This window comes from Leptopilina boulardi, unplaced genomic scaffold (genome assembly GCF_019393585.1).
Source record: "Leptopilina boulardi isolate dan_hultmark-lab unplaced genomic scaffold, ZJU_Lbou_2.1 LbouV2_187, whole genome shotgun sequence".
In the NCBI taxonomy this organism is placed as follows: Eukaryota; Metazoa; Arthropoda; class Insecta; order Hymenoptera; family Figitidae; genus Leptopilina; species Leptopilina boulardi.
Window position 1 is genome coordinate 279,749 of NW_026137737.1, and position 16,188 is coordinate 295,936.

Sequence of the window (16,188 nt, forward strand, 5' to 3'; positions counted from 1 at the left end):
GCAGTTGTAATAATTTTTTACTTTCCAAATTGGAATTAACAAAGTATCATAGGTTTCCAGGGATAAGTGTACCACTAATTTCAAAAAGCGTATATGCGCTAAAAATTCAAGGAAATGTAATCGTTAATTTAATGAAATTTCACTAATTAACCACTATGTACGCAAATTAAAATGAGTAGTATATTTAATCGCTTTTCATATTTTAAAGAGTGGGTTAATAAAATATTTTCACTAATTTATTTATATATTATTATTTTATTATATAAACTATTATTTTATTATATATTATATTTTATTTTTACAATATATTATATTTTTATAAAATATTAAATTTTTTGTTTAGGCTGCTTCTACTCCAACTGCTTCATTATTTTCCACTTCTGCTTCTTTTTCCGCAGCTTCAATGCCAATTATTTTTCGTCCACTAACTTGCTTATAGATCTCTAAAAATATAAAAAAAAATTATTGTAATTTTTGTAAAATGAAGGCTTTGAACTCATTAATTAATAAAAAATAGCAACAATACTGAAAAATTTAGTTAAAGCAGTGGGTATCGAAAAATAAAATTTGCCAAATAACAAAAATTTGAAGTTTTAGAAATCTAAGCTCTGATCGTAGAAAATATATTAAAAGGCGTGTAAAAAATGGTCATTAAAAAATATTGAAATTTGTAGAAGTAGTTCCAGTTTTTAATATTAACTTTGAATATTTTATATTCAAAACACTCTTTTTCAATTATTTTTTCAAGGAAACAATTTAAAGTTACTAACAAATGAGATTGAAAATTTTTTAAAAAAACCATTGAAAAAGTGTGTTGAATAAAAAGTATTCAATGTTAATACTAAAAAGTGGAACTACTTCTACAATTTTCAATATTTTTTAATGAAAATTTTTTCACACGCTTTTTAATACATTTTCTGTAATCAATCATATGGATTTCTAAAAATTCAAATTTTTGTAAAAAATTAAAATTCTAAAATTATAGTATAATAATCTTTGTATTCATTCCGTCATTCATTCACATTTTCTTAGTACTTGAATTTTCTCATTATTATTAGATTATATATACATATATATCTTTACTTTGATAATTAGGGTTCTCGAAGGTTTCTACCTGAAATTTTTGTTGTCAAAACAGCTTTTGGTTGAGGGTTCATAAGATGGTCGATGACCTTTTAAATACTGTAATGAAAGGGGTCGCTGAAACCGTATATGACCATGAAAATTTTTTTTGACGACCCATTTTCCCGCAACCACCCCCTTGCACCTACTCACGGGGGTTGGAGTTTCAAAAAAAAAAATCGAGTAGTGTGTCAATTCCAATGTTTTTTGGGTCGCTTAATCCGAAAAATACCACTAAAAACAAATCCTTAACCCCCTACAACCCCTGGGAGGGGGTTGGAATTTCATTGTTCACGAAAAGTCGAGTACGGTGTTTAATCCTATGTTTTTTGGGTCGCTTAATCCGAAAAATACCACTAAAAACAAATCCTTAACCCCCTACAACCCCCTGAGAAGGGGTTGGAATTTCAATTTTTACAAAAAGTCGAGTACGGTATCTATTCCTATGTTTTTTTGGTCGCTGAAATCAAAAAACACCAACAAAAACACATTCTTTACCCTTTTAACCCCCTACAACCCCTGGAGGGGGTTGGAATTTCATTTTTCACGAAAAGTCGAGTACGGTGTCTAATCTTATGTTTTTTGGGTCGCTGAAACCAAGAAACATCACCAACAATAAAGTTTTCTAGAAAGTTACCTATGATTACACAAATACGCACCTACAAAGTCTTAAGGAAATTTATTTTTCTACACTTATCGCCGTGAAAAATGATATTCCAACCCCCTCCCAGGGGTTCTAGCGGGTTAAAGGGGGTAAAGAATTTGTTTTTGGTGGTGTTTTTTGATTTCAGCGCCCCAAGAAACGTAGGATTAGACACCGAACTTGACTTTTTGTGAAATTTAAAATTTTAACCCCCTCCCAGAGGGTTGTACGGGGTTAAGGAAAGAAAGGATTTGTTTTCAATGGTGTTTTTGGGATGAAGCGACCCAAAAAACATTGGAATAGACACAATACTCAATTTTTTTAAATTTGAAACTCCAACCCCCGTGAGTAGGTGCAAGGGGTGGTTGCGGGAAAATGGGTCGTCAAAAAAATTGTTCATGGTCATATTCGGTTTCAGCGACCCCAAAAACATAGGAATATGGGGTTGTGTTTTTTGGGACCTGAATTTTTTTTTGTGCCTGTGTTATTATTGGAGCAATATATGATCGTAATCGTGAACTTCTGAGGAAAACGAATATGTCAAAATAAATTAAACAGTGTTTATATTTAAAAATTTTATAATTTTTTTGAAAAACTCATTAAGCGTCATAAAATAATATTGTCATTAAGCCCGAGAACGTCATACAGGCCCCCGCTGTAATTGACTTACTCGAGGTCTGAGCCCGGGACAGGCCGATAGAGTGAGGATATACCACTTCCCTTTTCAGGACCCAATCCGTGATTGCTCGATTCGTCCTAACAGTCTTGGGTTGAGGGAAATTTTTTTATTATTGTATATGCGATATAGATGATAACCGTTTAATCCCAGTGAGTGGAAGTGGTGTATTCATACTTAACTTACCAACACCTATCCCCGAGGATGCCACTCAGGCCTACCGTAATATCTGCCACACGCGAGAACTTAATATAGGCCCAGATTGGTAGAGTGGGGGTATAACACTTCTCCTCAATGGAGTGAAACGGCTACTGCTGATGTAAGATAAACATAGAGCAACCGACTACCGTTTCAACAACATTGTAGTAGTGTTGCTAAAAAAAGATTCTAATAGTCTCAGGTAACTTAACTTGATTATTATAAAGTTTATAATATTTTTCTGCAATTTGTCGATCAATAACTTACTGCAGGTGTTGAATCTTCTTATATTATATTTGTCTTTTTCATTTTTGTATTGGGCCCAAAAAATATATTCCTATTTTTGTATAGTATTAATAATTATATATGTATTTTGAAGATAAATATGGATATTGCATGATATTGGTATTGAAGATATTTGTTTCTTTTGGTTGTCTTAGGCTGCAGTCCCATAGCAGCGTTTTGCGTTGCGTTTTGTCACTAGACCCTGAGTGTAAACATAGCAAACATATATCTGCATCTCTTTTACACTCATGGTCTAGTGACAAAACGCAACGCAAAACGCTGCCATGGGACTGCAGCCTTAAATGTTTCATATAAAAAATACTTCAATCCATTTAGTTTTTTTGGTATTAAATAACATTGGCATTAAAGATATTACGATTTTGAGGATAAAGAAAGATATTGGATAACATTAGTATTGAATATATTTTAATAATGCAACAAAAATATTGATTGTTTTATAATAGTGGAAGCTGTCTTTTGGAAAAATTTTTTGGTTTTGGGTAATTTTGGCATTAAAGATATTTGGATTTTGAGGATAATAAAATATGATATTGGATAACATTGGCATTGAATATATTTCGATATTGAAAAAAAAATATTGACTGTTTGAGAATAGAGGATGCTGGCTTTTGGAAAAGTATTTAAATAGATAGAAAGAGGTTTGAATATTGTTTTAAGGGTTAAAATTGTTTTATGGGTTAAATAATAGTTTGTGAGTTGAATATTGATTTGAATATTAATAAAAAGTGCAGAGGAAAATAAGTTCAATAATAATCATTATTGAAAATGATGTAATGTGGAAAAAGATTAAACAACGCTAATTCACGTTCATAAAAGACTATCATTGTTGCATTAGTTAGCTGAATTATAGTTAATGCAATATTTTATAGGTGAAACACATGTAAGTAAATTTTTTAAAGCAATAAACTAAAATAAACGATTTGTTTTGAAAATTGGCTTTATCAACAGTTTGAAAGTTGAAGAAGGATACCATGTCGAACATAGAAGAGTATTTTATTTTAAGTAATGAAGATTTTAAAAATATTGAAAATGTAAATGAAATGTTAAATGATATGCACATGTATAAATTTCAAGAATTATCAAAAAATGATTCAAATTCTTTTTTCATTATGCAAAGTACTTTGTATTTACAAATGCTTGATTTAATTGTTCCAATTAGAGAAAGAGTTAAACATATTCAAATAGTTTTTAGCGGTAATAACAATTCTGGTCATTGGATTTGTGTTTATTACGATGGAGTAAGACTTTATATTTTTGATAGCCTTAATGCAGGGTGTTTGAATATTCACCAAATAGAATATTTAATTAGATTGTTCCCTTTTAAACCAACAGAATTTTTTGTAGATGTTGATCAACAACCGATTGGTACAGTTAAGTGTAAAGTATAATGCAATAGCATTTGCAACATCTGTATTGGTTAACAGTGTAAATTAAAAGATTAATTTATGAAACTGATAATAATATAATGAGCAAGCATTTGATATCATTTTTTGAAAACAATTAATTAAATAATTTTCTGGCAGTTAGAATGTCTAATATTAGGATTTCGATTTGTAGAGAATGATTGGAATTGTCTTTTCATAAATCGAGCTAAAGAAGTTCAAAATGGTGAACTAAACCTTTCATATTTTTTAAAGACTTTTCCCAGTAAAAATGACAACAGAGTTCTGTCTACTGAAACTGAGAATGAAAAGAAAATACCCAAAGAAAAAAGTTTGTCCTGTAAGATGAAGAAATTATCTACAGAAATTGAAGAGGGATTTACATGTTGATGTAAATTCAGTATGCACAACAGAAAATAATAAGAAAATAATTTCTAGTCTTATTGTTAGGGAAAATTTTGATCCTATGACATATCCTACAATGTTTCCTTATGGTGATCCTGGATGGACTGTTAACCTTAAGCATACTCAAGGTACTTGTAATTTTATTCATTTACAATTTTATATGTATCGTCTTTCATAGAGAAGAAAAAAGCGTGGATTGACATATGTGCGTTTAACTATTTGTTTACGTACACAAATTTGCGATTCAGAAACTTTAAATAAAATGATATGTGCTGAAATCACAGACGAAATAAAGAATTTAGAACTTTTTAACATTGTAAAGCGATTTTAAGTTCATGGGCCTTGTGGTAAACAAAATAGGAATTCACCCTGCATGGATCCTGAGATGGGTCATTTAAATGTATTGCTGACAATTCGACGATCGTAGCATTGTATAATCTTTATTTGAGTACAAAATTTAAAGGTCATATTGACTGGGCAATAATAGGTATTATATTATTATAACACCATAATGTTGAAATAGTAATACAGTAACGATTACAAAAATAATATTATTATTTTTGTGAGATCAAAATTCCAAAAAGTGTCCGTCAAATAAAAATAAATTTTTAATTTTTCATAAAAAATTGCAGATATCTCGCGCGTTTACGCGCGTTTCTTTTAGCTAGTGGACAAAATAATTTGACATTTTGATACTATAGCATAATTGAGCGTCTCGATGCAATAATCGGTCGACCGCGTGAACGCAGGCGCTGATACCAGTCTAGTGTCAGTGAGCGCCTCTGGGTCTCTCACTGCTACCCGACTGGTATTAGAGCGTGGCTCCACGCGGTCGACCGATTATTGCATCGAGACGCTCAATTTTGGGTGACGAATTATTCCAGAAAAAAATTGACACCTCTCAACATCGTAAACTTTGATCTGTTTCAATTTCCCCTGTTATTCTCCTTAAAAGAAAAGAAAACTAATAAAATTCTAAGGTGAAGAAGATGGGGCAATTCAAGTATTACGTAAGCCTTTGAGGGGGAGGGGAGGTGTCTAGCTATTGCTTATGGTCAATAGAAAAAATGGCGCTAACGTATGTAAAATATCTTACTAGGGGGAGGGGGGGGGGGTCAAAAAACCTTAAAAATGTGCTTAAGTAATACTTGAATGGCCCCATATATACGAACATATATACGAAATTCAAAGTTTATTAAAGGACATCCATAAATTATGTAAAGTTGAGGAATATCCCTTAAAAGATAAGAAAAATTGAAACATTCATGCTGTATTTAAAGAAATAACTAAAATTAGAATACATAACATTGAAATACTGGAAATAAAATTGGGTACTCACTTTTCTTTCTATTACATTTTAAATCTCCAATTTGTCTCGATACGTATGAAAATGTTTTCATACCCTCCAGGTCAGCCTCGTTTTGAGAAAACTTTCTCTCCTTTTTTAACCAATATTTATAGGTATCTGGAAGAGATTAATTGTTTTAATAAACGCCTTTTCTAAATGGATTATTTTTATTAATTTTCCTAAAGTTTTTCGTAAAATCAATTGTTTTAATTCAAGAATTCAAGTTTTTATAAATTTTTGAGAAGTTAATTATTTTTGCATTTAAAGTTCTTCAAAATTTAATTTTCTAAACTTAAAAAAATCAATTATTTTGAATAAAATTCTAATTATTTAAAAATAGTTTAATTATATATTTCAAAAAATTTAATTATTTACTGTAATTATTTCAAAAATTTAATAAAAAAAAATGTTAAAATGACTTCGGAGATAAAATTATTTGTATAATTAAAACAGACATCACAGATGGTCCCCTTTTCGTCTTTTTCGATGATTTGTCCCTTTCTTCACCTTTTTACTGATCAAAAATATTAAATAAATAAGTATTAAATGAATATTAAATATTATTTCTCTTTCGAGAAATTTTACTAAAATTTTATTGACAATAATTAATACTCGACAAGAATTTTACTATTTATTTCAATTATTTACATAAGTATCAACATTTAATTTAATCTTTCACAAAATTCTTCACAGTAATTCAACAATTTTTAATATAAATTTAATAAAATTTCTCTAAAAAATTCAATTATTTTACAAAATTTTGATAAAATTTTTCGCAAAATTTCAATTATTTTACAAAGTTTTTTATAAAATTCTTCAAGTGAATTCAATTATTTTAAAAATAATTTCAATAAAATTCTTCAGATGAAATCAATAATAAATTTTGAATAGAATTTCAATAGAATTCTTTGCAGAAACTCAATTCTTGTAATAGCTAATAAAATTCTTCACAGTAATTCAATAATATTCAATACAAATTTAATAACATTTCTCGAAAAAATCCAATTATTTTCAAAAATTTTTCAAAGGAATTCAATGGTTCTGAATATAATTTTAATAGAATTCTTTGCTGAAATTCAATTCTTTTAATAAATAATCAGGGTGGCCGTAAGTCAGGTAATTTTTAACAATTCTTCAAAAATCAGGGAATTCAGTTTTTTTATTTAGACGATTTTGTGATTTCCATTTTAATTTAATTTAATTTTAATTATCTTATTTTTTTATTTATGAATAAAATTGTTACTTAAAAAGCATTACAAAAATTTCAGTCAGCAATGTAGAATATTAAATAATTCAAAAATGTTTTAGACAGGGAAAATTAAAAATTACGTCAGGGAAAAGTCAGGGAATTTTGAAAGTACAATTTTGCGGCCACTGTGATAATAAAATTTTAGAAGAATTTCAATTATTTGTATTACAATTTTTACCAATTTTTTTAAAAGAAATCAATGATTTTTAATGATTTTGATAAAATTTGTTCAGAAGAATTCACATATTTTTTTAAAGGCAATTGTAATTAGATTTCTATATATATATACGAACATATATACGAATTTCAAAGTTTATTAAAGGACATCCATAAATTATGTAAAGTTGAGGAATATCCCTTAAAAGATAAGAAAAATTGAAACATTCATGCTGTATTTAAAGAAATAACTAAAATTAGAATACATAACATTGAAATACTGGAAATAAAATTGGGTACTCACTTTTCTTTCTATTACATTTTAAATCTCCAATTTGTCTCGATACGTATGAAAATGTTTTCATACCCTCCAGGTCAGCCTCGTTTTGAGAAAACTTTCTCTCCTTTTTTAACCAATATTTATAGGTATCTGGAAGAGATTAATTGTTTTAATAAACGCCTTTTCTAAATTGATTATTTTTATTAATTTCCCTAAAGTTTTTCGTAAAATCAATTGTTTTAATTCAAGAATTCAAGTTTTTATAAATTTTTGAGAAGTTAATTATATTTGCATTTAAAGTTCTTCAAAATTTAATTTTCTAAACTTAAAAAAATCAATTATTTTGAATAAAATTCTAATTATTTATAAATAGTTTAATCATGTATTTCAAAAAATTTAATTATTTAAAGTAATTATTTCAAAAATTTAATAAAAAATTTTTTTTCGAAAATAATTTTTAAACGATCTGTCTATAGTCATTTTTCAAACTATAAAAATCGAAATCAGGTAAATTTAAGCTTGAATTAAAATATTCATAAACTATGTTGATAAAATGAAAAAATTTTGAAAAGAAGTAAAAAGTTTGGAAATCAATTTTGGTAATAAATATTATTTCTTTTTATCGCTTTCGAATAATATTTTTTAAAGCTTTAATCTAAACATTAAAACAACAAAATAAAGCAAAAATTCATAATTTTTAATTATGGGAAAGGCAATTTTTTCCGGGTTACTAAGTTAACCAACACATTTTATAAATAACATTTTTGTTACGTTAGTAACCAGGCAAAAATTATCTTTTTCATAAGAAAAAATTGCCTTGTGTGCATTACTTTTGTAATTCAGTGGAAATTGCCGAAATAAAAAGCAAATTTTTTATTAAATTTTTTTCAGTGTAATTGACAAATAGAAAATGAGGAAGTAAATTTTACCGTAAATTGCTAGAAGTTTTGTGGAGTCAAGAGCAGGAGGAATTTCTTCGTCCTTGCTCCGATTGCTCTTACGTCCCGAAACCGTGCTTTTCCTTAAGATGTCTTTTCCAAATACGGCCACAGAAAGGTTTTTTACGAATTGTGACGGTTTATCAACGTTGCTCATGGCTAAAGCATAATTTTCCACGTTTAGAAATTCACCTCTTCCCATGTGAAACTAAAAATACGTTTTTATGATTTAAATATTCAATTATACAATAAAATATATGTCAGTAGGGTGTCCGTTAAAAAGTTGACTTTCGAATTTTATTTGAGCCACCACCCAGTTCGGTTCCAATATAAAAAAGAACTTTTGCCAAATCCCAGACCGATTGATTAATATTAACCCGTGCCAGTAATCAATCGAAATTTCCTATTGAAAATACATGGGAAAAATGCATTTTTTAAAAAAAAATTCATAACTTTTTCAATTATTGAGCAAAATATTTTGCAGGTCACAATTTTTTTCATTTTTACCTACTCTTTAAGATGATATATTTTAAAAAATTAAATATTAAAAAATTACAAAATATAGGCCTTAAAAATGCATTGCAATGTTATCAATCATTTATCACATAAATATTCAAAATAATTCAACAAATCTTCATATTTGGGAGTTTTTGAGTCAAAAATCGGATTTCAAAATATTCGGATTAGTGACCTGAAAAATTTTTTGCTCAATAATTGAAAAAGTTGTAAATTTTTTTTTTAAAGTGCATTTTTCCTATGCATTTTCAATGGAAAATTTCGATTGATTACTGGCACGGGTTAATATTAATCAATCATTCTGGGATTTGTCAGAAAATTTTTGTTATATTGGAACCAAACTGGGGGCAACCCAAATAAAATTCGAAAGTCGACTTTTTAACGGACACCCTGTTACACAAGGTTGTCACAAAAATGTGATTTTGCTTTTCACTGAATGTTTCCTGATTTCCAGAAATTCTGACAATATTTTTCAAAGTTTTAATAAAAGTGTTTCTCTAATCAATTTTCAAAATTTTGGAAAAAGTTCTTTGAGAATTCAATTATATTATACATATACATAAAAAAGAAAGTTCATTTAAAATTAGTCAAAAATTCATTTTTTTCAATTCAATTTACAGAAATTCAAATATTCAAAATATTTTCAATTATTTATATTTTTACAAATTAACTAATTTCAAAATAATTTAAATAGAAATTATTCAAAAAACTAACTTTTATCGAATTTTTAGTTAAGCACAATTCACATTATGACTTTGCAGTTTGTACAAAGCTGGTATTCTAGACCTAGGAAGTCACAATGGTTAAAATGCCCTTGAAATTATGAAAAATTAAAATTTCTAAAATATAATTTGAAACATTTTGAAATTTTATTGTTTATTAAAATAATTGTAAACGCAACTCTTTTAAAATTGAACTCTCTTTTAGATTTTTAAGTATAACTATTTGTTAAATAATTTATAAGTAATATTTTTAATTACAGGTAGTTCTTAAAAAAATTACTTGAAAAGAATTTCTGAACATCTACTGTCTTGCATTCCACGCACAGGTTGTGTCATGAGTTTTGCACATGAGTTCTACATGATAAATTACTAAAAGAATAAGTTTCAACATTTTTTAACCTGACTATTAGAGATTTACAAAAAGCTCAAATAACCGAGGAGGGTCGAACAACATTTTTTCGAATCGATGTATCGAGTACTCAAATATTTTCAAGTTCCCGAGTCAATTTTAGTATCAAAATTCAGTTGCGTACTTAAAAATTTCAAATATTCGAATATACATGAGTGCTTGGAAATTTTTATTACTCGAGCTAATTTTAATTCTTAAAAATTTTGATTACTGGAGCTAATTTTAATTATAATATGTGCGACGATTATTAGAATTTACTCTAGTACCCAAAATATTCGTGTTCTCAAATTCACTCAAGGACTTGATATATTGGAAAACTTAAATATTTCTCAAGCTCGTATTTGCTCGAGTTTTTTTCTAGAACTGGAATAAATCTTGAACTAATTAAGCTCGACTTGGCGAAAATCTAAAAGCTCTAAATAATTTGATTGAATTGAATGTTTCGAGCTTTTCTAATACCTCTGGTCTTCATGAATTTTCGCTAGTAAGGACAACAGTTATCAAAGATGAAATACCTTTCTATAGTCTCTCGTTATACGTCCAACAAATGGCTCCGCCGTAAATTGTTCACCTTCTATTCGCGCTGTTTGTCCTTTAATTAATTCTGAAAATAGAAAATTATGTATAATCGGTTAAGGTTGGGTGTGACATTATTAATCAACGGATACTACCTGAAACTTCTAGCATGCCATCCACAACTTGATTTTGCAGCTTGAAGTTAATATCCTCAACTTCAGAAATTCTTAAATTTCTGACTTCCAGAATTTTATTTTTTATCGCAATTTCTTTTTTCAATTTGACGTTTTCAAGAATTTGTTCTTCAAGTTGCTTTCTCATATTGTCAATTATCACTTCGCTCTCAGAATTTCGGCTATTGTATTCTTTCAAAATGCCTTGGAAGGAAATGTCATTTCCTGATAAATCGCCCTCAATCAGTGTATGCAAATCTTCCTGGACAGTTTCCTGCTTAGAGCGAATTAAAGTTAAAATTTATTTTAATTCAATTTTAGAAAAATATCATTAAATTATATTATACATTCTTTTAAAAAACATGTCTTTTTGTGAAAAAAATTTATATAGGGTCAGCCGGGGTAAATCCGAACGCTAATTATTTCAGCTTAATTAAAATTCTAATAAATAAGTTAGACATGAGAATTTTTACCTCAGATCCTCTTCAAGAGATTCTAAGTATTATCCTATTTTTCGTTTATTTTAATTAAGCTGAAATAATTAGCGTTCGGATTTACCCCGGCTGACCCTAATACAATTCAATTTTACTAAATTTCAAACAATTTCAAAACAATATTATCAAAGTTGTAAACGCAATTCTTATGAAATGTAATTATATTTGGAATTTTTAATTGTAATTGTTCTCTAAATGAATTAGTTTTAATAGTTTTTTAGAATGTTCTCTGAAAATTCAACTGTAATTTAAACTGTGAATGTTTGTAGGAATCATGGATGTTTTTATATTAAAAATCATATTCTTAAAAATGGATTAATCAATTATGAGAAGTATTAAATTATCTTATTAAAATTGGAAAAAAGCCACCAATTTAAATAGAAAGAGCTTAAGATACACAATTTTTTTAATAATTATTTTTCTCAGCTCTTACCTCTGACAATATTTCTTGTTGAGACACCATTTCTATAACCTCTACAGCTTCGCCGAATAATTTCTCTTGTGACAATACGACGGTCCTTGAATCTTCATCGTAGGTAGATTTTACAGGAAAGCCAGTTTCATCGACATTTGTGGATTTTGTAGCAAGGTCAGTTTCTGTTAAAATTTTATCAACATTGATGGAGTTGACAGAAAGGACATCTTCCGGTAATATTTCATTGTCATTTGAGATGTTGACAAGGCCACTCACTATCTCAGTTGTCTGATGCTTTGCTAATTGTTTTTTCACTTCTAACTTTGATTGCATTTCAATGCGTTTTTTTAATGCTGAACAAATTTCTTCTTTGCTGTTGCAAAATTGATTTGACTTTTTTTTTTTTTTTTATCTACTTCTTCCTCAGTTGACGACTCAGTTGCCGAGGCTAAGGTCCTCTTTGCTGGGATATGCTGCCTACTGTTGTTTTTAGCCAAATTAGTCTCTGAATCTATGTAAAAGAAAAATTATATAAAGTTTAAGATAAAAATTTGATTGTCTTAAAGTTTTAAGAATTTTGGCAAATAACAGACGTTATTATAAACACTTGAAGAAAGTTTTTGTAACAAGAGGTTTTTTTCCCACTGATAAACTTCAAAAAAATTTTAAAACAAAATTAATTAAAAATAAAGTTAAAAAAAATTTGTAATATAAAATTTTTTTTAATTATTAAAATAGTTATATTTTGATTAATTTTTGAAATTAAAAGTAATCTCTTGAACAATGATTGTTATGCATAAGAGTAAAAATAGTGTTTTGAATTTGACTCATATATAATTAATGCTTTTTATGGTTTTGTTTCCACTTGAAACATACCAATCAGAGCATATGCATTCTTGACACTCCATACAAGACGATAATGCATATTATTATTCTCATACGAGACAAGACGAAAATTGTACTGACAGATCGCAAAAAGGCAGACACTTGAAACTGAGCATGTTGCGTTGACCACAAATTAGTTAAAACTAGAAGTAACATTTCTATCAATTTATTTATATGTATAAAAGGTCAGAAAAAATTATTCAATTCATTTAAATTACAAAAGTCTGGGGAACTTTCAATTTGGAAAAACTTCCAGTGGAAGAAATGCTCATATAATAGTTCAATAAAGTTTTTCCAAAAGGTTTTAAAAATTGCTTTTAAAAAATATTACTTTGGGATTTAATAAATTTATTGCTTAACTAACACTTTCTCTACACTTGAATGAGTAAATTCTCCGAATAAAAAGTCTAAAAACTTCGGATTTATGAAAATAAAATTTGTTTATTTTTATGTTAAACTTTAAAATGATTGAAAATTTATACGATGAAAAACTCAAGTTTTTTGATATTGTTTTGAAAAGAATTTATGTTTAAAAAAATTTTAAGAAAAATGTTGCCTAATTTTATACTCTACAAGGAAAATATTCAAAATTCAAAAAAATTTTGTAACATAAAAGGAGCCAACTTGAAGCTCTGGGTTTCATGAGTCTCTTATTGCAGCAATTCTTTTATTTTCCTTTAAAAAAATTTTCTAGAAGAATAATTTTTCAGCAAAATTCTGTTTTCGGAGTAAAGGAAATATGTACTTTGAATGGTTTCTATTTCTCATATCCAATTTTTTAACAAAATTCCACGTTTTTTTAAAAATAAAGAAATGACAATTTTTTATGAATCACATTTGTTTAGAAAATTTAAAGTTTCTTTTGAACAAAAATTTCCATAATTTCTATTTTTTAATTAAACTTTAGAAAATTTATTAATGTAGCAGAAATTATTTTTAAAAAAATTGGATGAATATACAAAAATGAAAATTTTAAATTTATTATAAGTAATATTTCAATTTAACAAGTAAAGAATTGAAGAAAAGTAATAAACATTAATAAAAGTTAAAAGTAAATACAAAAAAAGTTATAAATTAGAATGAAATTGTGCAATTAATTAAAATAAAAAAATATCAGCAGTAAAATAAAATTATGAATTTAAAACATTTATGAAAAGAAAACAAGAACAAATTGATAGATAAATAAATAATGAATGACAAAATTATCATTTCGCAAGATTTATCAAAAATATTTCAAATTATTTTTACAAGAAAATGTCTACAAATAGACGAGAAAATGAGAAGTTATAGAATGAAATAATGGAAAATAGATAAGTATTAAATTGATTTCTTTGAAAGAAAGAAAAACAATCAATGCAGAGTGATCAAATGTGACCTTGGTCAAGGACACATAGACTGAAAACAAAATAATAGGAAGCCTTCCCAGCAATAAATATTACTTAAAGAACGAAAAAATATAATAAAGAAATTTATTAAGAAACTATAACTTCGAAGCAAAAAGAACGAATAAAAATATTTCACAAATTTATAAGGAATAATCCACAAAGTAAGACTTTTTTTTACATTAAACACTCTCCCAATTTCATATACTATTACACATGAATCACTTTTTCTGTTGGTCATAAGACAATTTTCTCTCCCTTTTTAAAGAATTACACATTTTGTAAAATATATTTAATATTTCTGAGATAATGTCATATAGTATAGACTTACCTCCAATATCACAGATCCATCCATCGCTAATCGTGTTGTCGACTTTTACTTGGAACTTTCTTTGTTTCTAGGATTTATATTTTTCAAATTTAAAATGTAAGATGTTTGAGACTGGAACAATAATGACTTTTTTTTATCGTAAAGGTAAACAGACGCAAATTGAGGACCGGTTGTTTTACTGCCCTCGGACATTATTTACGATATTAAACGATGATAAGCCGACATACACTATAACATAATATCACAGGCTATCTTCTAACTACTAGTGACTACTATTAGACTGGCCAGACTAAAGGTAAAAGGAGTGGACTAAATTGCTGCTCGACGGTCTCGAGTCTCGACGCACAGCGAGATGCGGCGTTGCCAGATGAATGTCGTTGTCGCAAAATCGCAGATCGCTGCCGTTACAGTTTGCTACCAACGCTTTCTAGAAGTTTCGAGAAATTAAAAATTTTGAGAAAATCTTGAATCAGCTTACCACAGCTTACAGCTTGAGAGCTAAGTTTGAGAGAGTTTAAGTTAAAATTGTCCTATTTCAGTGTGAACAGTTTTGTTCTATATATAAATTCAGAAAAGTTTAGTGAATTTTTATTTTGATAGATGAGAGGACTAATACGAATTTTCAATTCATGAAGGTGAGTATCAACTTATCAGTTTTTTTCTAATGAATTTTTGTATGCAATTAATTCAAATCATTAACCAGTTGAATATAAGGGATTCATCTTAGTTGTTTTAATTGCTCCTGCTCTGAATTTTTCATTTTCTTCTATAAAATTTAGATACTGTATTTAATTTACTTTATCTGCAAAACGTTTCACTTAAAAAAATGCAGTTCAACATAACCCTATACACTTTTCACACGTGGTCTCATTCATTCACTTTATTATATTTATTTGTTTGTTAAATTCTCATCTCATAAAAAAAGTATTATAAATTGTTCGCTTTTTTAAATAATTTCTAATATTTACATAAAACTCATTTTTTATGCGAATAATTATATTATAAAATTATATTTCTATATATTATTTCATTGTTAAATTGATTGATATTTTTTCATTATAAGTTTATAAATATTTCAATTTTTTAAGATTTATTCACATATTTATATTTTTTCGCCATTGACATGAAAAAGTGTCTTTTTTGTGCCTGTTTTGGGCAGATAAAGTAGCACTTTTTAAGGCAGATTGGGCTAACTGCCTAAAAAAGACTTTTTTAGGCAGTTGTTGATTTTTGAAGGAATTTTTGTTTGCTTGTTGGTTTTTCTGGATTTTATTTGTTTATAATATTTTATATATTTATTTTTGATATAATTAATAATATTTTTAATCCATAACAGTAATAAAGAAATAATAATATAATACAATTAATTGCATATTAATTCATATCTTAAATAAATATATTAATATATTTCAATTTTTTATAATGTTTTACTTTTTTATATCAATGGCGAAAGAAATAGCGTATGCGTCTCGCACGTAGCAATTTTTTTAGGTTTGGATGATTTCAATACTCGCTGTATGTGCGACTTCGGTTCGACTTGGCTCGAATCGACTCACCTGCGGCTCGCTTAGTCGCTTCCGTCTCACCTACGTCTCACTAACGACAGCTCGTACTGAAAATTACATCCTCACCTAAAAAGTAT

General features: G+C 27.6%; 1 protein-coding gene across 2 annotated transcripts; it reads right to left on the bottom strand.

Annotated features, from left to right (window-relative positions):
- Nucleotides 1–269: 269 nt before the first annotated feature.
- LOC127277851 (uncharacterized) lies at nt 270–14,953 on the bottom strand. Of its 2 annotated transcripts, none has more exons than XM_051299242.1 (7): nt 14,547–14,953; nt 11,967–12,459; nt 11,022–11,313; nt 10,866–10,954; nt 8,695–8,911; nt 6,072–6,197; nt 270–443 (listed from the first exon to the last, which is right to left on the bottom strand). In XM_051299242.1, exons 2-7 carry the CDS (start codon nt 12,279–12,281, stop codon nt 340–342), a joined length of 1,143 nt encoding a protein of 380 aa, XP_051155199.1. In that variant the 5' UTR covers nt 12,282–12,459; nt 14,547–14,953; the 3' UTR covers nt 270–339. The 2 variants fall into 2 exon arrangements, with proteins under 2 accessions (XP_051155199.1, XP_051155198.1); XM_051299241.1 differs by lacking the exon at nt 6,072–6,197 and adding an exon at nt 7,790–7,915.
- Nucleotides 14,954–16,188: the final 1,235 nt, after the last annotated feature.

Bases quoted from the DNA above. Each gene is read 5' to 3' on its own strand.
- LOC127277851 (XM_051299242.1), bottom strand. From the start codon at position 12,281: ATGCAATCAAAGTTAGAAGTGAAAAAACAATTAGCAAAGCATCAGACA. The intron at 8,912-10,865 runs GTATTTCATCTT...ACGTATTTTTAG, and splicing joins TAACGAGAGACTATAGAAAG to TTTCACATGGGAAGAGGTGA. The intron at 6,198-8,694 runs GTAAAATTTACT...AATCTCTTCCAG, and splicing joins AAAACTTCTAGCAATTTACG to ATACCTATAAATATTGGTTA.